Source organism: Sorex fumeus, unplaced genomic scaffold (assembly GCF_029834395.1).
Source record: "Sorex fumeus unplaced genomic scaffold, SorFum_2.1 ptg000044l, whole genome shotgun sequence".
Lineage (NCBI taxonomy): Eukaryota > Metazoa > Chordata > Mammalia > Eulipotyphla > Soricidae > Sorex > Sorex fumeus.
Window position 1 is genome coordinate 49,258,460 of NW_026606101.1, and position 24,286 is coordinate 49,282,745.

At 39.5% G+C, this 24,286-nt stretch overlaps 1 protein-coding gene across 2 annotated transcripts in view; it reads right to left on the reverse strand.

The window, feature by feature from the left end:
* Positions 1–24,286, reverse strand: part of MCF2L2 (MCF.2 cell line derived transforming sequence-like 2) — a 256,628-nt gene that overhangs the window by 166,186 nt on the left and 66,156 nt on the right. For both annotated transcript variants that reach the window (XM_056121975.1, XM_056121974.1), the window contains exon 3: positions 23,404–23,518. In XM_056121975.1, coding sequence (XP_055977950.1) covers positions 23,404–23,518 — 115 coding nt within the window. The remainder of the gene's footprint in view (positions 1–23,403; positions 23,519–24,286) is intronic.

The window sequence follows — 24,286 nt, forward strand, 5'->3', positions numbered from 1 at the left end:
GTAATTATCTAAATAATATCTAGGATATAGAGACTTTCTACTACTTAATAGGAATATTTATTTTGGGCTTGAAGGCACTGCCCGGTGGTGCTCAGGGCTTATTTTGTCTCTGTGCTCTGGGATCACTCCTAGTGATCTTCAGACAGCCATATGCAGTACTGGGGATCAAATCAAGGCTGGCTACATGCAAGGCAAGCACTTTGCTTCTTGTATCATTTCTCCAGCCCCATATTTATTTTTTTAACTCAATTCTACAAAATATTGTTTATCTCCATATTATAGAAAACAAAATTCAGCAATTAAAAAAAACCAACTTGCCTGATTGCCTAATACATAAGTAAAATGAGTCTTTATTTTCATTTTTAATGTGGGAATACTGCTATTTATTCAGCCATTGATTAAGCTGATTGAACTGGGCATGAACTCCATATACTTTTTTAAATTTTTTAATTTCTTAATTGAATATCCATGAGATAGACCATTACAAAGCTGTTCATAATTGGGTTTCAGTCATACAGTGATCTAGCACCCAATACTCCACCAGTGCACATTTCCCACCACCAATGTCCCCTGTTTCTGTACCACCATCCCCCAAAACCCCATCCCCCACCCCCAGCCTCCCTCTATGGGAGGCACTTTCCTTCTTGCTTTCTCTCTCTCTGTCCTTTCCTTTTATGCATTATGGTTTGCAAAACAAAATGCTAAGAGGCCATGGTGTTTGTTTTTAGTATTTTTATCAGGAAGATAAGGCTAGAGTAGCTTTTCAATTGGGTGGCCGCTTTGGGGTGTGGATGTGACTGCCAAGGCTTCTAGAAGTACAGGGAGATTGGGGGGGGGGGGGCGCGGTAGCCCATCCAAACCCCAAGAAAGTCTGGAGATTTGAATCACAAAACCTGTATAACCAAATTTTCAGCATATTATATCTTGATGAAGTCTGTCCTGAGATGGTGAAGTCAGGCGCGGGGTATGGTGGCGATTTGAGATTGTGGTAGCAAGCAGCTGCTGGGGGCTCTGCATGGTCGGGCCCCTGGCCAACCTGAGCTCCGCCAACTTACCGCGGTCTGTTCAGCCATGTGAGGGTCTGGGATTAGCTGCGGGTTTTGATCTCTTTCCAGATTTATTTATGGGTCTCTGAAGCAAGGCTAGCAGTAGAGCTTACATGGTGTTGTTGGAGATGGTTTGTGGGGGTGACTGCCAGTGCTTCCAGGCGTATTGGGAAGTGAAGGGAGGTAGCCCATCCCAACTCTGGAGAATTCAGTCACAAAACCCGCATACCCAATTTTCAGCACATTATCTCTTGGTGAGGACCTTCCTGAGATAGCAGAGTTCAGGCTGGGGATATGGTGGTGATTTTGGATTGTCAAAGCAGGTGGCTGCCAGGGGCTCTGCTTGGGAGGGCCAACCCGCCCCCCCCCCTCCCGATTTACTCAGGTCTGTTCAGCAATGCATGAGTCTGGGATTAGCTGTGGCTTTTGATCTCTTTTGAGATTTATGGATCTCTGAAATAAGGCCAATAAATGAGCTTATATAGCTGAGCCAGAGGTGGTTTGTGGATGTGGGTCCCACATATCTAACTTTAGGCAGTTTAATTTCTTGGTAAACTTGGCCCCAAGTTATTGTGTCCAGCCAAAGGCACAGCAGCAATTTTAGGGTATCAGGAAGCCTGAAATCACCATCAGTCTGCTAATGCACTCACCCCACGGGTACAGGCTGACCTGCTGGTAGCACTATATTTCCTAAAATGAGTCTTTAAACAGAACTCTGAGACCAAGACTCATCCTTATAACCCCTACCCACTGTTGCCTTTTCATTTTTTTCCTCATAATAGATCTACATGTGCCCATGCCAATTTTATTTTGTACATTCTGTTGTGACAAGGGCTATCCTTTTTCTTTAAACCAAATATTCATGGAATAATGTTCTAAAGAAACATCCAGGATTCTTAAACCAAGTAGAGTGAGAAGAGGCCCAACACAAGCTGTCTTTTGATCGATGGAATAAGCTTGTGTGGTTTCTCCAAGCAGTGAAAAATCCCTTCACAAAGGACTCTCTAAATGCATGTCAGAAGTCCCAACAGTGTCAGCTAGCAGCGTAGGGTCTGCTGGGAGGATCCTTGTGGGCACCAAAAGCTGTGTTTCCATGCACAGTTGGATCTAGGTCATGGTTCAGAAAGAAGAGAATGGAATGGAGAGTTAGTTCAGTGGGTAAGATGCTTACCTTGCACGTGGCTGATCTGAATTCGATACCCTGACACCACGTATGATCCCCTAAGCACTCCAGCAGTGATCTCTGAGCATAGAGTAAAGAGTAAGCACCTTGAACACTGCTTACTCTTAGAAAAGAAATAGAAGAGAGAAAAGAAAGAGAAAGAGAGTAAGGAAGAGAAAGAGAGAGAGAAAGAAAGAAAAAGAAAGAAAGAAAGAAAGAAAGAAAGAAAGAAAGAAAGAAAGAAAGAAAGAGGGATAAAGAAAGGAAGTCAGGAAGGAAGGAAGTCAGGGAGAGAGAGAGGGAAAGAGGGAGGAAGGGAGGGAAGGAAGAAAGGAGGAGGGAAAGAGAGAAGAAAGAACCACTATGATTTTGAAGAGTTCTCCCATGAAGTCTACATGTAAACCTGCAATCACATCAGCTACTGCGGGGTGGCTATTATTTCTACTCTGTCTAGTTCAACAAAAGCATCAACCCATGACTTAGAGGCCAGACACACATGCTAGGGGAAAAGGGAGCTCAGATAGAGAAGGGAGCACCAAATAAAGGATGTTGGGAGGATCCTCCCAGGATGGGAGAAGCATGCTGATAGTAGACTATAGACCGAACATGATTGCCACTCAATGCCTCTTTTGCAAACCACAACATCCAAAAGGAGAGAGAGAGAGAGAGAAAAATGGAATGCCCTGCCACAGAGGCAGGGTAGGATGGGGGGGATGGGGGGGTGAGAGGGATACTGGGATCCGTGGTGGTGGAAAATGGGCACTGGTAGAGGGATGGTACTTGATCATTGTATAACTGAAACCCAAGCACAAAAATTTGTAAGTCTAAAACTGTACCTCATGGTGTTTCACTGAAAAAAAGCATCAAGACCTCCAGCTCAACAATTGCATAGGAAATGGGGTTTGTGAACAACAAAGAAAACAGAATTTTTAAAAGAACTAGAGCAAAGCAACCAATTGCTCCTAAATTTCTTTAGACAACAGTTGCTACTCTTTATTTATTTTCTAATTTTAACACTCAAGTCCTGTGATGTGTTAGAGACTTGTATAAATTCTATTTAATGTGAGCCTCAACTCCCTCTGCTCACAATCAGGTGGGTGTTACAATTTACACTTTATAGTTGAAGAAAACTAATCCAGAATCCCACACTATGTGCAGAGTGAAGATTGCATTAGCCTCTTCACAATGTTTGTCCCACAAAATTCAGACTCTGCTGGGATGGAAAATACTTGAACACTTTTTGTTTAATTTTCAATCTTAGTAATTCCTTTTGGAAGAAGAAAATGTAATTTTTGATGAGTCAACCCCAATATGATTAAATATAAACATCTAAGTGTGAGAGGCTGAAGTAAACATTTTCTGACTTCCAAATACAGCAATGAGTGTGGTATTAATTTTCATGACCAATCTTTGATATGTGCATATTTTCCTATGATTTGCTTAATTTCAGCATGGTAGGTCTCGCAAACATTTTATCTAACTGAAATTGCATTGTATTGCCATTGAAGTAAGTGCAGTGGAAGGTGACTTGTTTTTCTAGGACTAAAGCATTTCCTGGCCATAGGACATTCAGCCCCAAAACATGAACAGTTTCAGGAAAACCAAGACAATTGGGAGCTCTAGTTCAATATCTAATTCAAAGGACTAATATGACTGTCACTGGCACACTGCCCAAGAGATTTCTTCCTACAGGAAATAAAGCTACCCTTTAGGATCATTGAGGGTTTTTTTTTTTTTGTTTGGTTTGTTCATTTGTTTGTTGCTTTGGGATCACACTCCATGATGTTCAGGCCTTACTCTTGTCTCTGCACTCAAGAATAACTCCTGGCCAAGGCTCTGGGGACCATCTGCAGTGTCGGGAAATGGACCAGTGTTGGCTGCATGCCTTGCATGAGTCTTAACTCTTATACTATCTCCTCAGTCCCAGGATCACTGATATTCATCGATAATTGCTCAACAGCTTTAAGTGGTCTTAAAATTTCCCTATCATTGCTTAAATAAAATATTATTGATTTTTCATTGTTTACAATACTAAATTTTTGTGGACACAATTTCATGCGGCTCTAAATGTATCATCTCAATCCACTCACCACAGAAGTTCTTACACTGTCCCCAAGATCAGATTGACCCCTTCAACTTTAGGGATTCTCTTTGAATGGCAAAATCCACATTGTTCCTCATAGATGAGATGAGCTGAAATGATTGGACCATAGGGTTTTTTTTCTTTTGCTCTTATCAAATCACCATAAACTACAAAGTTACAAAGATAATCATGATTGAGTTCGAGGCATACAATGTCCCAGCACCAATTCCCACCAATGTCTAGTACTCTCCACCCGTGTTCCCAGTTTCCCTCCTGCACCCTGCCCCCACTGCCTCTGTGGCAGGCATTTTTCCCTCCACCATTGTCTTATTATTCCCTCTCTTAATTTATTCCCTCCCCGCCAACCCCAGTTAGTTCATGGTTTTTTCTTAAATAAATAAAGAATTTTTCTGAATTCAGAAGAATTAACAATGTTTTCCAGATTTACCACATTTTAAAAAAAATCTTCATTTGTCAAATGGTAGGTCAGCCTTCCTTCCAACTGAAACATTCTATGATTCTTTATAGCAACCTCAGATCTCTAGGGCCCTGTACATTCAGTTGATAATTGTTGTAATGTTTGAAAGAGAGGATAAAATCGACTCAACTTGGGATTGGAACACAGGGCACAATTTAGTTTCATCTCTTCAGTATCTCAGAATCTTTTACTTCAATTTACTTCAATTTACTTCATTCTCTTCCCAAACCTGGACCCAGCCCTTGCCCAATCTTTTGCTATACTCTTTGATGCCTCATCCAGAGAGAAGAATTGCTTCCATTATCTTTGTAAGAAAACTAAGTTCTTCATTTGGAACGAATTGAATGCTATGACTTGATCTGGGTAAAAAGGCACTTTACCAAACCAATAAGGAAAGTCAGGTAAGTTCTTCATGCAGAGAAGAGTCAGTAAACAACAGTGCTCTGAGAACATCAGAATTTCTGGGTGAGAGAAGGAAGGAGCAATCAATGTAGGGTGTGTTTCCTTGCCATCTGCTTTTTTTGGAAATAAAAATATCACTGGATATATATGAAAACAGAATTATATGATGGTTTTAAATATATTTCAAGATGTGATGGCATTATGACTGTCATTTGCTGGGTTTTGTTTGTTTTTGAGGAGCCAGGGATAAAACCCTGGGCCTCACATGTGTCAGGCAAGAACTCATCCACTATTTTCTGAAGCATCTCCAAACATCTCCAAAGTCAGGAGGGAGGGTGAAGTCTCCTCCCCACCCCAATGGAGCCAGCCCCAGCAGCCGAAAACCTCCAGAACTCAGCCACCGCCAGGCTCATGTCCGCTCTCCACACACTCGGATAAGCCTAACCCATGAGTGAATCTATTTCTAACATCTCGTACTTCACACCACTAATATAAGAAGAGTAACAAACCACAGTTGATGGGGCTTAAAGGAGAGGGCAATCGATCTTAGGGGGAAATACATTTATACAGATATAAATATAAGCACACAAGACTCAACCTTTAACAATATGTTACTAATCCATTATAGACGGGGTTAAAGGCTCTTGGGTGAAATATAACAATCTTTACACAGTTTCCTCTAAGAAAGCTTTTTTGGATCATTTTTAGCAGGTTATTCATAACAAGCAATACAAATACATTATTCCGGTTCTGTTTGAGGGGGCAGGGTTTAGGGTTCAGAATGGAAATATGGTGGTGGGAAAGTGTAATGGTGGTGGAATTAGTGTTTGAATATTAAAAGTAACCAACTATTGTAAAGAACTTTATAAAAATAACATAAAATAAAGAATAAAACATCTCCAAACTCTACGATACTGACAATTCAGCACATCAGACTGAATGAGATGTAATGTGGAAGCCAAGCAATCTTGACTGACACAAACATTAACAGAAAAGGCATGGACTTCCTCAGCCACGGACTTAATGATGAGACACAACAATTTTCACTAACTTTCTTCTAAAGAAATACTTTTGATCATTCCATTAACAATTTATTGGTAACAAGCAACATAAAATAAATTATACGGAACCTGCTATAGGGGCAGGCTTGAAAGGTAGTTGGGGATATTGGAGACAAAGGTAGAGGGAAGGTGATAGTGGTGGTGGGACTGGTGTTGGAATATTGGATGCCTGTAACTAACTTTCATGAACAACTGTGTATAAAACTCAGTGTTTACATAAAATGTGGGTCCAACGTGGGGGGTAGGTCTCATCCACTGAGCAATATCCCCAAACTATTATTCTGATTTAAAATGAGTCTCAATCTTTTAGACATACACATGGGAATATTTACAGATGATATGATCTCTGCTTCAAGATAATGAGCAAAGAAATACAGATGGAGATATGTACAATGCAATTGTACATGTGCAGGTAATTGTTGAAGCTGGAGAAGAAATAACTTAGGTGTTTATTATATTACTCTTTGAACTTTTGCATGTCAAGATTTTTGATAATCCTTATAATCATTTAAAACTTAAAAAATTAAAAACCATTATTTAAAGATTAAAAATAATGGGCTAAGTGATAGTACAGTGGGTAGAGTGTGTGCCTTGCACACGACCTGTCCCCCCTCCCCCAGTGTCCCATGTAGTTCTCCAAGCCTGCTAGGAATGAATCCTGTGTATAAATCCAGATGTAACCTCTGAGCATTGCCAGGTGTGGCCCCCAAACCAAAAATAAATAAATAAAAATCTTATGAATAAAATACTATGAATAATAATAACATTTATTATAATATATTAGATAATTATACATGGGCTGGAGCGATAGCACAGTGGGTCGGGCGTTTGCCTTGCACATGGCTGACCTGGCCAACCTGAGTTCGATTCCTCTGTCCCTCTCGGAGTGCCCAGCAAGCTAACGAGAGTATCTCGCCCGCACAGCAAAGCCTGGCAAGACATATTCAATATGTCAAACACAGTTACAACAAGTCTCACAATGTTACTGGGCCTGCTCAAGCAAATCGATGAATAATGGGAGAACAGTGCAGTGCAATTATATATAACTAATATTTATGAATAAAATACTTATGAATAAAATACTAGAGCTACAGAAGACTGAAAACTTGGATCAGCTCTATTATCTCATAGACTATGTAAAAATATGACAGGGAAAGTTATTAAAATGGGATCAAGGTGGCCAGAACAAACCCCATTTACTGTGCTCTTATATATATATGTATGTATGTATATATATATATATTTTTTATTAGTGAATCACCATGAGGTACAGTTACAGACTTACAAACTTCCGTGCTTGCATTTCAGTCATACAATGATCGAGTACCCATCCCTCTACCAGTGCCCATTTTCCACCACTGATGGTCCCAGCATCCCTCCCAGCATCTCTGTGGCAGGGCATTCCCTTTTGCTCTCTCTCTCTCTCTCTCTCTCTCCTTTTGGGTGTTGTGGTTTGCAATAGAGGTATTAAGTGGCCATCATGTTTGGTCTATAGTCTACTTTTAGCATGCTCTTAAGACTGGACCACACCCTGGAATTGAGTTAAATGCCAAAAAGAACAAGAATATCCTGTTTGAAAGGACAGATAACCTTTACTACTTTCACCTTGTGACTCGCCACCTAACTCTTTTACCCTGTGTCTCCTTCCTCTACTTTTCCACTTCTTCACCCTCCTTTTCCCTCAACAAAAGACCCTTGACTTTGATCCTTCCCTGGGACATGTTTTAGGCTTTGACCTGAATTTGTGTACCCCTCCTTGAAATTCTCTGATCTTCCCCAAAAGACATTTTTGGCTTCCCTAATAATCTTGGTCTCTTATTTTAAGGTTAACAAATGGGCAAAACATAGGGGCTAGAGGTGGCTTTGTGGCAGTGTGAGGGTGTTACCCCTAACACCCCAATTCTAAAGGATCCTGGTCTCCACATCAAAATGTGCTGGTGTCCTGCAAAATGGTATGTGTAAGCGCCACAACTGGAGCCTGAACCCTGGCAAATACAACTGAAGTGTGCAAGCACCATAACTAAACAGTGCAGCCCCCAGAAGGCACATGTACAAGTACTGCCATCAAGTGTGCGAAACCCTGGTGAGCCCCAAAGTCAAGCATGTGTGACCTCCGGTCGTTGCACAATGACAGCATCAGAGATGGAAGGGAAGGGGAACTAATAAAACAAGGCACAAAGACAAACTTAAAGGGTACGTCCTGTTTCAGGGAGGAAGAAACCGTCAATGGCTTCCTTTAAGCAAAGAGGCCTTGCCTGTGGCCAAACTGGGTTTGATTCCTCTATAGTTCCCCAAGCACTGCCAGGAGTAATTCCTGAGTGCAGAGCCAGGAGTAACCCCTGTGCATTACAGGGGTTACTTGTAATCTTGTAATCCCTGCAGAATGCTCATCCAGCTCCACCAAACACATCAAGTAACAAGAAGCCATTGCTTCTAAACCAATGAATAAATCAATGGCTATGACAGGGACAAGGCCACGAATAAGCCAATGGGTAAGTCATTGGCTAAGCTAGTGGCTAAAGCACTGGACAAGACGATGAATAAGCCAACGACTAAGGCACTGGATAATGTTCTTTCTGCCAAGCAGCTCATAGATGTGGACCTTCCCCTAAATTTTTATGTTCCTTTCTCTATATTTGATCTTCACATTTTGTCTGTCCCACCACCCTATCCCTGCCATTTTTTTCTTGTTTGCTTTTTGGTCTCTTCTAGGAAGGCACAGGGGTTACTCCTGGCTCTGCACTCAGGAACTACTCCTGGCAGTGCTCGGGGGACTATAGAGGAATCAAACTGAGGTCGGCCGCATGCAAGGCAAATGCCCTACCTGCTGTACTATGGTTCCAGCGCCTCCTGCCCTCTTTTTTTAAGTGAGAATTAGGTAATGGTACTGTTATCAACAAAATCTCTTGAAGCATGAAACTCCATCATGAATGAATAAATAAATTAGGCACAGTCCCAGATTTTTCTGCAATGTAGTTATACAAAATAAAATGCAATTGTGTTAAGCGTTGCTATAAAGTGCTTCTAGATGGTTTCGTGACTCCACCTCCTCATAAAAGATAATTATCCAAGAACTGAAGAGACAATACAGGGGTTACAGCATTTTTATTGCATGAGACCAACCCCAGTTTGATCCTGGCACCACATATGGTCCCTAAACATGAGAACTGATCCCAGAGCGCAGAGCCAGGAGTAAGCCCTGAACACCGCCAGGTATAACCCCCTAAAAAATGCTACTCCTCAACAATTTTTAAATAATCACTCAATCTTAGAATTAACATCAAATACTAGACTATAAACAACACAAACACACACACACACAACAACAACAACCTGAGCTGATTCCGTGGGGAAAGCAGATAGATGGTGACACTCAAAAAAGTATCAGATGGTTCTGAATCTGACTTTTGTGGCTATGTGTTCATTTTTCTAATGATGCTGATAAAGAATATAGAAGAAAATCTACTAGAGGGCTTCTCAGAGGTGCTCTGAGGTAGTCTGGGTCTTGAAGTCAATGAGAAATGTGAACAGGGACAGGCAGCATTCATTAGAGGGTCGCGTACTGCAAATATGTCTTCACTCTATGTGGACAACAATTACCAGAGGAGTTTGTTACTCTACTACTTATGATTCAGAAGTCCGAGGTCAGGCCTAGTTGCTAAAGTTCTAACAGACATCCAGGTGACACCCTGAGTAGGCTGTAGAAATAGCTCGCAGCATTTGGCCTATCTCCAGTCTTAAGAACTCCTTTCTTTACAAACTAGACTTGTTTTGCAGTCCCAATGTTATTTGTCCTATCAGTGGCCCCCTGGATATTTACCTCTTTTAAGTAAGCAAACAGAAAGGCCTCTCCACTAATTGCACCAAAGCCACTATTGTCCTGATGGATGGTTCCAAGCAACTCCTTTCTGAGGGCAGAATCCCCAATGCTGGAAACCATATGGAGAAAGAACATTTAGGAGATCAGTTTGGGAGCTGGGGAGAAGTCATCACAAATATTTTTCTTTTCCTTTTTTCTTTTCTTTTTTCATTGAATCACCATGAGCTACAGTTACAAAATTTTCATGTTTGTCATACAACGATCAAACACCCATCCTCCATCAGTATAAATTTTCTACCACCAACGTCCCCTTCCCCCCACTGTCCCACTCCTCCCCCTGCCTCTGTGGCAGACAATTTCCCTCTTACTCTCTCTCTCTACTTACAGGTATTATGGTTTGCAATACAGATAGTGAGAGGCCATCATGTTTGGTCCTTTATCTACTTTCAGCACACATCTCCTGTCCCAAGAGATCCCTCCAACCACCATTGATTTAGTGATCCCTTCTATATCCCAGCTGCCTTCTCCCCCAGCTCATGAGACAGGCTTCCAACTATGGAGCAATATTCCTGGTCCTTGTCTCTACTGTCCTTGGGTGTTAGTCTCATATTATGATAGTTTTTATTCCACAAATGAGTGTAGCCATTCTTTATCTGTCCCTCTCTTTCTGACTCATTTCACTTAACATGATACTCTCCATGACCATCCACTTATAAGCAAATTTCATGACTTCATCTTTCCTAACAATTGCATAGTATTCCATTATTTAGATGTACCAAAGTTTCTTCAACCAGTCTTCTGTTTTCAGGCACTCAGATCGTTTCCAGACTTTGGCTACTGTGAACAGAGTCAGCACAAATCTTGAAGAAACCCCAGACCTATAAAAAGGAGGTCTTTATAGAAGTGAAACTGACTGAAATAATGATGAAACAAACAAAAAAATCTCTGCTTCCAAACTAAGTTCTATTTTACTATTACCAATAAGTCCCACCCACTTTCCATCAGACATCCTAAAGGAATGGATATTTCTAGGAAACCCGCATGGTTGAATAAGCCGTTTGGCTGCTACTCTCTTGTAAGAATGTTGGCTAATCCAATAGGCAAAGTAAACACAAGGCAGATGATTGTATTGATAATAACTATAACCCTATATAAAAAGGTTTTCAAAATTGAATCAAAACATCAAAGAGAAAGACGGAGATGAACCAACAATGAGAGTTGAACATCTGTAAAGACATTTTAGAATGGAGCTGGAGAACCATTATAGAGTAACTGCACTAGCAGTCTTCAAATTGAAAGGCCTTTGCATGGAACAAAAGCAATTGTTTGAAGAAAACATCAAGGGCCAGAGCTATTATTTAAAGGGGTAGAGCACATGTCTGGCATGTGCAAGTCCGTGTCTGATTCCTTGTACCCTGTAAGTCCCTGAACACCAGAGCTAGGTGGCTCCTAGCTCTGCAGTCTTCCCCCACCCCAACACCATGAACCTAAATTGTACCCCCAGCCAAGTATCATGGGTTGGGACCCAAAATCCAAACCATTGAGTGTAGTGACTATACAATAAAAATTCAGGTGACTAGTCATTTGAGAAATGATTATGATGAACCTTTACAAAAAGGGTAGAATCAGTTCCGTTTTCATCCTTTCTGGAGAATCAGTAACCAGTTAAAAGAAGCTAAAAATATCTTAAGCCTGTCAACACTAATCAAGTTTTTTAAGGGGACTTATTCCTCTCTTCCTCTTTTTTCTCCTGTTATAAACACACACACACACACACACACACACACACACACACACACACACACTCAAAACAGCTTTATTCCTCCTAGAGGAATATTCTGAGTTATTTTTTTTAGGAATTTGGGTGCTGTGAGTTCTAATTATTTGCAATTCTCTGATCCCAAATGAGCACACTTTGCCTTCTCTAATTGCTTCCTGAAATTTTAGGTTGATAGAATCTAGACATAGAAACAATTAATGGAATACTCTTTGTCATTAGTGATCTCAAATACTTAAAAGAATAATGCATACAGAATGCAAAGAAAAAGAAGATAATGTAGAAAGGAAAAGGAGGGAAAAATAAGAAGTTACTTATAAGTAGATTTTTAAAAAAAATCTCATTTGCAGCTCTGCTGTTTCTCAAGCTCCTCCTACAAATTATTACAAAGAGCTACAGTATAATTAATCTTATGTGTCTATTGAACTGAACTGAAGGGTGTCTGGCAAAAAACAATATTTCTGAGTCAGTCCATTAGGGCGTTTCTATAAGAGATCAAATCACTGAAAGAAATAGTAAAAAAGTAAAGCAACTATGAGAGAAAAGAAAACGAAAAGATTGGTAGTAACTGTAAAAGAGCACAAAGAAGAGGCAAGATTAAGCATATCACAGGACAAAAAAAAAATCAAGAATACAACCTACTTCCTTACTCTCCCAAACAATCAGTAAAGGCTATTGAGAAATAAATCCTATATCTAGCTCAAGTTGCTGAGTGCATGATTTTTGCATTCAACAGACCCTGGTTCAATTCCTGGTACTAAGTGGTCCCTTAAGCATTGCAGGGAGTGAAATGTGGGCATAGATTTGGGAACAGTACCCAGGATTTCCAGGAATGACCCTCAAAACAATAAAACAAAGACAAAAACCAAATAAAGGAAACCATATCTAAACATACTTAAACTAGGAAACCCCTGAATCTACATAAGCCTGGAAAGACTTGCAGGGACCTGGGGAAACTTATGTGAAAACAATCAACTCTGAGATAGAGCCTCAAAAAACTGTTAGGATTTAAGTATAAAGTAGAAATGATGAGTGTCTGAGGCAAAAATACCACGTTATTTCCCAGGACAAGAGAAATAGCTATCATTCTTGTCAAAAACAACATATAAAGCATAGCAAGGAAGAGACACCTTTTCTTGAATATCTTGAACTATTTCTTGAAAGAATGACTTTTATCCAATCAGGAAACACCTTGGGGAAATTTTAACAGAGAGTAATATATTTAATGGTAGATTTCATAAGTAAACATGGTGGAAGAACAATATAGAGGAATAATGCAAGTTTAAAGATGAAAGAAGGAAGAGAGAAAGAAAACAGAATGAGCTCGTTGACTACAGCGGACAATAGGTCTGAGGAAGGACATCAGAGTATTGGAAACAGACAGACCAGAATTTTTTAAAGGTTATATTTTAAAACAGGAACTAGGGCGACGGAAGCAGCACAAAGGCTTTGTTAGTGCACATGCTTTACAAGCAGGAGGTGGGGGGTTGATCCTCAAAACCTCGTGGGAGTGACCCCTGAGCAATGGAGTAGCTGCTGAGCACTGTCAGATCTGGGCCACAAACAAACAAAAAACACACAAGGACTAAGGTCATTCCAAATGGCATTAATGTCAAGACAAAAAACACAAATTTTCCTAAATTCTAAAAGAAGTTTTACAAAGAAGAGCAAAGAAGCCATTGTATAGAGAACTACAATAAATATGTAAATCTAATAATTATAAAATAATAAAACTGAGACCAGATGTATGTCATATTAATAAATATGAATGGATTTAATTCACTATAATAATATTTTCCATGTGACTTGTGAAAAATTAACCCTACATTATGAAGAAGAGAAAAAGTTAGAACAAAGTGATTCAAGAAGTAAAAACCAAAGGAATGTTCAAAAGCAGACCAAACAAATGAAAACTGCAGCAAGGGCTATCAGGAAACATCAAATTCAAGTCATAAAGCATTAAACACAATAAGAAATACTTTTTCTAATGCAACAAGTCACAGTGAAGACATGACTATTATAAACATCTATGTCCCATGTAAGACCAACTCTTCAAGGAAGAAACACTAGGAAACAGAAGAAAACAGAAACGCTATACATAGGAGATTTTCATGTGTTTCTTTCAGATTAGAGATCATACTTCATGTCAATACAATTATGACAAATCTGACAAATAAGGATGATGTAATGCATATGTATTAAATTTTACATTACACTAGAAGAGTAATCTTCACAAGCATATATGTGACAGCAAATTAATAATTATATAAGACACAAAGAAAGCACCTGAAAATATTAAAACCTTCCACTAATCAGCCACTTGAGTTAGGGGGAACTAAAAAATAAAACAATAGGCTTTTAAAATATAGTAACAATAAAACAACTACTTATAATTTGTGAAAATTAAAACAATGATGAAACAAAATTTTCTCAAACTTTTTAATCAAAAATTAATTTTAATTAATTCAAGAAATAAAAATAAAACAAACCAACTAAAAAATGTACGGGGGAAAAATAAAGGAAGATGTGAACAGATAAAAAGCAAGGAAGCAAGCAACAGATCTAATTAATAAAATTCTGATTTTTAAATTAGCAACATAAATAAGACACTAACTTAATCAAGAGCAGGAAAATAACAAAACAGAGATAGACAAAATATAAAACAGTAATAGAAAATAAGCACTAAAACATGTGAAATTTTAAGTTCCTAAGAAACTGTATACCTCTATGCAAATAAATCTGAGTACCATGACATAAATGATATTCTGAGAAAATATAGTTTACCCAAAGTGACCTCATTAGAGGTAATGACATTTAAGCAGATTAGGGAAGTAATAGAGAAAATTATCAAGGCCCAGATTTACAGAAACTTCAAGGGGAAATTTATATCAATGACCATAAAGTTCCAAAGTTATGAATTTTATTTCAGAATTTAGAAATGAAGGCAAACTTTAAAATACTGTTTATGAAGCAATATATGACATTGATATAAAAACCCAAAATAGATAATACAAAATAAAATTACCAATTAAACAATGGCAAAAGTAATTCACTTACAATAGTAACAAATGATAAAATGCTTACAAATAGACTTAACAATAAATACAAAATAACAAATGCTAAACTTTACCACCAAAAATATGTTTTAACTCCAGAAAAAAAAGTACATTTTAGCATATCTTTTTGATACGATAATTCTAGCCATAAAAATGTGACTGTTCCCTAGGTTAATTTATAAATTTAACACAATTCTACTGAAGAGACCAACAAGATATTTTTTTTATCAGACACAACATGATCTAAAAATAATAGAATAACTAAAATTAGAGAATAAAAGGTAAGGTAAAAAGAAAACAAGGAGAAAATACATACATGTAAAGCCCTATTTTTCAGAGCAAAGAATCACAAGATACTATTTAAAAATAACTACATGAAGAAATTAAGACACACACACACACACACACACACACATATATATTAGTATCAAGGCAATAACATTAAAGCATCTCGATAGCACTGAGCCAAGAGACAGGAAACTCAAGTCCCAAGCTTTGTCACTCTCTACTGTCTATGTGTATTTAGATTTCTTCTTCCACCTGGTTTTAATTAATTAATTAACATTCACATCTCTAAGTGCAGAGAGTTCTTAAAGTGTGCTCCTCTAACAGCAAAAATTAGTATCTACTGGAAACTTGTTGGAAATGAAAATTTCTCAGTCCTGAATTTCAAGCCAAATTAGCTGTAAATTTAGTAGTGGAACCAACAATTTTTTTGTGCAAATTTCTGCAATGATTCTGATCCAGCTAACGTCTAAGAATCACGAATCTAGATCAGGGATTGGAAAGTTATAGTACATGTGCCAAATTCACAATCCACCCCATTCCCATTTTGTAAATAAAGTTTTATTGGAATAGCCCCACTCATATATATTATATATACACATATATATAGTGTGTATAATATATATTGTGTATATAATATATAGTGTATATATTATATATATCATATATATGTATTTTGTCTGTGATTGTTTTGTTTAGTTTTGTTTGGGGTTCACACCAAGTGAAGCTCAGAAATAACTTCCATCTTGGTGTTTAGTCACTTCTGGGATATTCAAGGGATCATGCAGTGTCAGAGATTGAACCCAAGCTTCCTTCATGTGAAGCATGTGCTCAATCCGTCAGGCTGTCTCTTTGGCTGTATTCCTTAATTCTTTCCAGAGATCATTTTGATGACCTTTCATCTAGAATACTCTGACTGATAATACTAAGCAAGCATCATCAACAAATTTAATTCAATTTTAGCATCCAGGGAAGTGCCAAAGATTAATCAGAAAGGTATTTGTGTCAATGCTTAGATTCTTTTAATAAGATATTGTAAACTCATTCTGAATCCTCCCTCTCCATCACTCTCAAGACCCCTTAAAATAGCAATGTATAGTTACAAGTCACATAATAATTCATAAATAAGTATCTATTGTAAAATAAAATAAATAATAATTTTCTGATTCACAGTCCTAGGAAGCTTTATTGTTCACATAATGAATAGACTAAGGTTTTAGTCAATTTCTCAACAACATGTCTTCCCCATTTTAAAATTAACACCACACCAAATATCTTCACTGGTTTCATCTCAGTTCTTCAGGCCACCTCATAATGAAAACCCACAACACATAAGAACACAAGGGGCTATTTTTAATGGGTGGTAGCAATTATCTTCTTTATAACTGATATGAGTATTGATGACATCAAGTTCCAGATACTACTGATGCTACCACCCATGCATTCCAGTAAAAGGCTGTTTGAAATGTCTAAAGAAACCTAAACTGGGGCCAGAAAAATAGTATAGCAGGTAAGGTATTTGCCTTGCATGCAGCCAACCCAGATTCAATCACTGGCATCCCATATGGTTCCCTGACAAGAGTGATCCTTAAGAGCAGAACTAGGAGTAAGCCCTGAACAAAGCTAGGTACTGACTAATGGTGCAACTAGTTGTCCTTTACTTGATTAAAAAAGGTTAAAAAACATATAGCAGTTAATAATCATCACAAATTGACTTCTTTTGATTTAATTTCTGATAATTCTATTTGATATTCCTTTAAGTTTATTGGAGCAAGTAATATAAAAGAAATTTGTTATATGCCTGCCCAGGGGGCGGGCTGGGGGGCGTAGGAGGGTACCTGGAGATACTGGCAGAGGGAAGGGGACACTGGTGGTGGGATTGCTATTGGAATATTGTATTCCTGAAACAAATCTATTATAAACAACTTTATAAAAATCATGATGTCTCAATAAACATTCCTAACCCAAAAAATAATAAAACCAGTAAATAAATTAAAAAATAATTAAATTTGGTTTAAAAATGTTTAATAAACAAATAAAGAAGTTTAAAACAGGGTCAGAGAAATAGTACATGAGCTAAAGTGTGAGTCTTGCAAGCAGCCAAACCCAGTTCAAACACTGGAATTGCAGATGATTCACCAAACATTGCCAGGAGTGACTCCAAGGAACAGAACCAGGAGTAGCTTCTCAGCACCTCCAGATATGAACCCCTCTCTCCAAATTAAAAACAAAACAGGGGCTGGAGTGATAGCACAGCGGGTAGGGCATTTGCCTTGCACGCGGCCGACCCGGGTTCAATTCTCAGCATCCCATATGGTCCCCTGAGCACCACCAGGAGTAATTCCTAAGTGCAGAGCCAGGAGTAACCACTGTGCATTGCCAGGTGTCACCCAAAAAGCAAAAAAAAAAAAAAAAAACAGGGCTGTAGAGATAGCTCATGGACAGGAGACATGCTGTGCACATAGGAGACCCAGGTTGAGAAAAGAGAACAGAAGGGAAAATGGACAATTGTCCTAACACATTAGGTGACCCACAGGCACGATGCAACTCAGGCAACAATCGGCTAAGCAAATAAGGAAGGAAAGCCAACACTAGCTCACACACACTGGATCTTCTTATTGTGAGGGAGGGAAATCATGTCTTATCCCTACCTTTTACCAAGAGAAGGACAGGACTCTGGCAAATTAAATGTCTTTGTTTATAGCTCATTCAAATTCTCTTGGTTTATACTAAACTTATTGGCTAGAGCACGAACTAGATCTCAGGGGACAGGGTACTTGCATTACATGTGTGAGGTCCTCAGTTCCAGCCCTGACACTCTCCCCCAAACACACACACACACACACACACACACACACACACACACACGATGTATTGGTCAGTGCCACGATGTCTGCATAATGCTTTTTTACTTTGAGCATCTGAGGGTATCTATAGTCTGACTCAGAAAGAAAGTAGGTTTGCTTAGGCAATGTAGCACCAATGCAATTCACCACCTTGGGGAATATAGCAATCCCAGGAAACTCCTCACCCTGGATTCCCATGCTTGACTATCACTGACTGTAAGGGACAGCAGGTGCAGGAAATAACCCACCTCACCATGGCCTCCATCAAAAACCATCACTCTACCTACCAGTTTTGTTCAGTCACCTAAAAACAGAGATTTTTCCAATCACCTTCACAACAGGTGAGGCCCAGAGAGAAACTCACTTCAGTGATTTCTAAGGCTGATCAATAGTTCACATCCCATCTTTCCACACACAGAATCAAATCCCATCAATAGATCACATCCCATCTCTCCACACACAGAGTCAAATTTCATCATGAGTCACAGGCCAAAAAGCAACACTGTCCTTCCCTTCTAAAGCAGAAAACCAGACAGAATATTATGACCCAAATGAAAAACTATCCCTCACTCTTTTTAGGGGGTGTTGGAGAGGGCACATCCAGAGATGTTCAGGGGTTATTCCTGACTCTGACTCTGAAGTCAGGAATTACTTCTAGTGATGTTTGGGGGCCGTACAGGATGCCAAGAATTGAACCCAGGTGGGCAGCATTCAAGGCAGCTTCCCCACTCTACTATCTCTCTGGCCCTATCCATCGCTCTTGATGGGAAGAAAATGGACATAGGAAAGATCTCCTAAGTGAAGTTGATCTCTAAACAGATTCATTATAGCAAAGGCTTCTTGCAAAGGGTGAACAATAATAAAACTCTAAGCATTATCAGATACAATTTGTACATCTAATAAAAATTCTTGCTCCAGTTATTTTCTAATAAAACACAGGAGGGGAAAAACCCATAGAAACATAATAGAGGGAAAAGAACAACACAAATTCACAGTTATACAAATATTAGTTGGGGATGGGCGGGGGAGCAACTGTGGTTTTTAAAAACAGTTGATGATCTCTCTGTTCTAGAAACTCCCTGTTTTGGCCCCTAATTTCCCGAAGAGGCTCTACATAAAACCTCAAATTCCAGAAAGGTGAGAAAGAGAACGTAAGTCTATTGTCCCAGATCTAGTGTGGAACAGATTCACTATTCTCCCGTGCTTTCTCTCTTTTCTTCCCTCTCATTTTCTCTTCCTCCCTCTCTTCACCCCTTCTCTCTTTCTTCTCTTCTCACCCCCTCACTCTTTTTTCTACCTTTCTCTCCTCCCTCCATCATGTCCCACTCTAAATCTAACTGTGGGAATCTTATCTGTCCTGCATTCCTGAAGTTTTAGCTGTAGTTCCTATATGAAATGATTGCTTCCTTTCTAGAACTCCTCTAGCACCTTGCACATTTCACAGATACTCGTGAGCACACACACAGCCTGGGAAGAGTGCAAGAAGGTGTGAGACACTGCTTGGTAGCCTTTCAATCCTCCAATTGCACCTACTACAGCACCCTAAGCGTGGCGGGGACTCGGCAAGGATGTGACTGTGGGAAGCCTTTCTACACACAAATCAGTCCAAGGAGACATCCTTGGCTCTTTCTTTTTTTTTTTTTTTTTGGTTCAGGTAAAATTTAAAATAGTGTTTATTTTTATACTTTTGATAAACACTGTTACTATGCCTCATCACTACCTAAGCACCCAAGCCTCTATACCAAAGATTCATAGTAAAGTCTCTCTTCATTCCTTCCATCACTCTCTCAACTGCTTGGTAAAATTCCAGTTTTGCAATTCAAGACAAAGGTTTTCCATCACTTGGCATTGTCTATTTCTTTGTTTTATTGCTCCGTGTGCCAAAGTTTCATGAGTTCGTCCATTGATAGGTCTCTGCCACTCTGCATAGGCATTGTCCATTCCTTTGCTGTGTTTCTTTAGAGACTCCTCACAATGAATAAGCTCATCCAGCTTTTGTGTTTCTCCTTTTGACTTATTTCACTTAGCATGGCCACCTCCAGTTACAACCATGAAGATTTCCTCTTTTTCTCTCTATTTTTTTTCTTATAGATGAGTAGACTTCCATTGTGTATCTCTCCCAAATCTTTATCCACTCATGTGTCATTGAGTACTCGGGCTATTTCCGGTTAATTTTAGTCACAAAGATACCCACTCTCTGCCCTGATCATCCTCCCTCTCTCCTCTTCCATTGAATCTGTTCTGGTTCTATGAGCCCTCTGCCAACGTCCTATAAAAACATTTCACAGCCTCCAGAGGGCTGCCATGCCTGGCAATATTTACTAATATGCAAACTGTGATGCATAGGAATTATAAAGGAAACAAATGCAATTTCATTCATTGCAACTTGAGAGGGAAATTATTTTCCCCACTGTCACTGTCTTCTGTTGACAGGAGCTTGGGCTGGATAAGCCAGGGCAGAGGAACAGATGGCAGGAAGAAGAATGGGGAATAACCGGTCAGGCAGGTACTCTTTCTCAAGAGACATGAGTATTCGAGGAAATGAAAACACTCCCACATTTACAAGAAATTATGCCAGGAACATGAAATAGAAAAGAGAAACCAGGCCCAAACAGCCGCCCTCATTTTGTCCTCTGCATTTGGTAGTCCGATTTCTACCCCTCACTCCTCTCTTTGCTGGGTAGGGTGGAGCTCAGGACAGTACACAGCTCTCAGTGTGACTCGAAAGGATGCAAATTCAAGACGGAAACTGTCCACTTATTAGCATATGACCATACCTGGGGATTGAGTGAAATCAGACCCAAAGCTCAAACAACTCTAAGGAGAAGAAGGGAGCCCTTCTCCCAACCACGATCCACGGTCAACAACCCAACACTTCTGGGCATCTTCTTCCCCGCTGCTTTATAGAAATTTCTGCTAAAGTGATACATTATCAGGGCTGGAGAGAGCATAAGGGGGTTAGGAATTTGTTTTGTACAGCTCCCAGTTAGATCCCAGAACCACATATAGTCCCTCAAGGTCCACCAGGAGTGATCCCAGAGCACAGAGCCAAGAGTAAACACTGATAACCAAGGGTTGTGGCCCCAAACTAAAAAAATAATAAAGTGAAATAAAAGTATTTGCCATTGCCTTGAGTCCATTAGACCAAACAGAATGACCGTTCCTCTCCCATCATACTTGGAGATGAAGGTAGGAGGATGGAGGGTGGGAGAGGGAGGCTGCCCTCTCTGTCAGTTCTGAGGCACCATTCAAGATGCATTTTAATTGAAATAAATCATGAAGAACTGGAAACTCAACCAGGTTTACTTCTGAGTAAGCCTACGATGAGCTGGGCAGTTCTACACAGCTTCACTGTATATAATTTCACCACAAGTAGTTTTGCTATAGTGCTAATTTGCCACAAGGCAAGTTCGTCATAAAGAGAAATAATACGAGTTGTCGGTTTGGTGTAATTTCTCCATTGACGAAATAAGAAACCAACTCTTTGCAGACTGGTGATTTGCTGCAGTGTAGTCAGCAGTATGGGGTTTCATAAAGCTCTGATGTCATCACATTTGCAGCAAGTTTGATGACCAAAGAATTATAAAAGAAAATGTATTCTACTTACTGTGAACAAACAAAAGATTATTTTTTTTTGCACAATACTGTCATATATTTCCACACATTTGGGGAAGTGGAGCTTCTCCCAAGCAATGCAGGGGGGCTGGGAGGCCACTCCTGGTGTCATTCAGCCAATGGAGCCAGATGGTTCACTACTTGGACCCTGTGATAAGGTGCTGCTCAGGCTTGGCAGTGCTGGGGACTTCCAGGGTCAGATAGGGTGGTGTTTGGGGTAGGTGGAGGTCCTCTGTAGTTAAAGGGATTAAAATCAGAGCCCCATACATGTGCTCTAGTTTTCTGAACTATCTACCCAACCCTTAAAATATATTTGAATAGTCTCACAATATATTCATATTCAATACTTTATGATCTACCTTAAAAAATTTTTATTATTATTTTTTATGTTCCATGCTGTCCTTTTAAATGTCTTCCCATGGCAAAACTGCCTGCGGACAAGTAGTTCTGTGGTGGAAGTGTTTGCTGCAAAACTATGGCAAAGTTCATGCTAGGCACTGCTTAAAGGTCATGATCTAAATATTTAAAAAATGTAAAAGGAACTGTTGGGTCCGCGCTGTCCTTTCAACAAGAATTAGAAGGTGAAAAAAGATTTTGAGCAGAGAGAACTGAAATCCAAAGGCATAGACCATCCATCCCCCAAACCGGCAAAGTACCAAATTCTTACGTGTCAACATAGTACATACCATATGCCAATAAATTTAAGGACAGAACTTGGAGGGAGTGCATCAAAAATAAACCACAAGAAGCAAGACAAAAGGCAAACCCCACCCCCCCAATACCCAAAGTCTTTTGGAGTGGATTTGGTTAATGCAAACTATTGACTTCCTAAACTCTACAGATAGAATCAAACACCAGCTGGCCTTTCTTTCACAAAGCTACTGTTGACTCTAAATCCTAGGGGGCAGATGGAAGACAAGCAAAACACCCCTGCTGTGACTGTTGTGTAAATCTCTAGCCACCCAGTCCTTAAGGAAGAGATGCAGACACATGAGGGTGAACTGACTTTGATGGAGCCTGGATACAAGACTAAGAGTCAGGTTTGCCACCAGTATGGACCCTGGCCCCATTCCATTCCTTGGACACTTGGATACTAATTAACTTAAGTGGCATAAAGTTGTAAGACCAAGGATACAGAAGGCCCAGACATCCCAAAACATTGCCAGCATGGTCTCAAGTAGAAGTACAGTTTTATTCCTAAACTTTGAGTTTCTTTGTTCTGAGCCGTAATTTCTCCATCTGACAATGACAGGGAAAAACATCTGGTCCTGAGTCCCTCATTTAGAGGCGATAAAGGAAATGACTCCTTTCATAGTTCCTTGAGCACTGGCTATGTATCCTAGAAGACAGGGTTGAAGAAATCGAATAAACAACGGGCAGTACAGACACACCGTTCATTTCATTCACCTGACAATGTTAATTAAATAACATCAATATGCACACCTTTTTTTTCAAAGCTGACACTCAAAGACAACTGCTTTCCTATTATTTTCCACATCTCTGGTTTGTGACAGATGAATAAGAAAACATACTGTTCTGGGCTATTCTCATGGAATATTCTATCTCAATCCAGCTCTGTCTCACATGAGCAATGAGAGTAAAGTCAGTGATGAAAGGCTGGGAAGGTAGCTCGAGAGTATAGCACATGCCCCATACATGTAAAAGCCTAGGTTTGATCTCCAAAGAAACACACACACACACACACACACACACACACACACACACACACACACACTGACTAGAAAGGCATCGGAAGGCAGTGTTCAACTCACCTGGGGATGCTAGTCAGGTAGGTCATGACATTCAGGAAGTCCTCTTCTGGGATGTGTTTGAACCCCATAAACTCTGGAAAAGTGATGATGGGGGCACCATCTTTCCCACGGCCCCCTGCAACAGAAATGGATGGTCAGGATGTTAGCACAGTTGTTCTTATGCTCATCTCTATAGCTAAGGGGCCTGGTTTAATTTCAGATTAGGATGGGGTAAAAGTGATATTACAGCTTGCTTTGCAGGTAGGTGACCTGAATTTGATCTCCAGCATCCCGTGTGGTCCCCTGAGTCTGCCAGAAGTGATCCCTGTGAGCACAGAGCCAGAAGTAAGCCCTGAGAACTGCCTGCTGTGGCCCCCAAATGAAAATAATAATAATAATAATAATAATAATAATAACAGTTCAGGAAATGTGCATGAGCACCCTCCTTTTCTGTCCCTATTATTTCAGACTAGAATTTGAAATGGTTGATGATGCATTATTTTGAACAAGTCTTCCTTCTGTAGGCTTGCTCAGTGGATTTGTAAGAACTAACATTTTTAATTATTGAAGATAGTTACTGTGTAAAAAGTAATACTGAGTTAGTTACTTTAGCTAGCACAGCAAATAATGGTAACATCAATACTTCAGTTCACTTTTGTAGTTAGTAATACCAAAGATTTAAGAGCGTGGAGGCTATGAGAGCTGGCTCTAATGTCAAACAGCTTAGTCCAAATCCCACTTTGTCAATTACTAGCGATGTGAGTTTAAACAAGATACTTAACCTGAATAGAAAGTATGTAAAAAATGTGAAAACTACTAAAGTATCTTCAAAATGTATTGCCATGCTTTGGTGAGAACATATTTAAAAAGGCACCTTAGCAGAGTGTTTGTTGCATATAAGGGT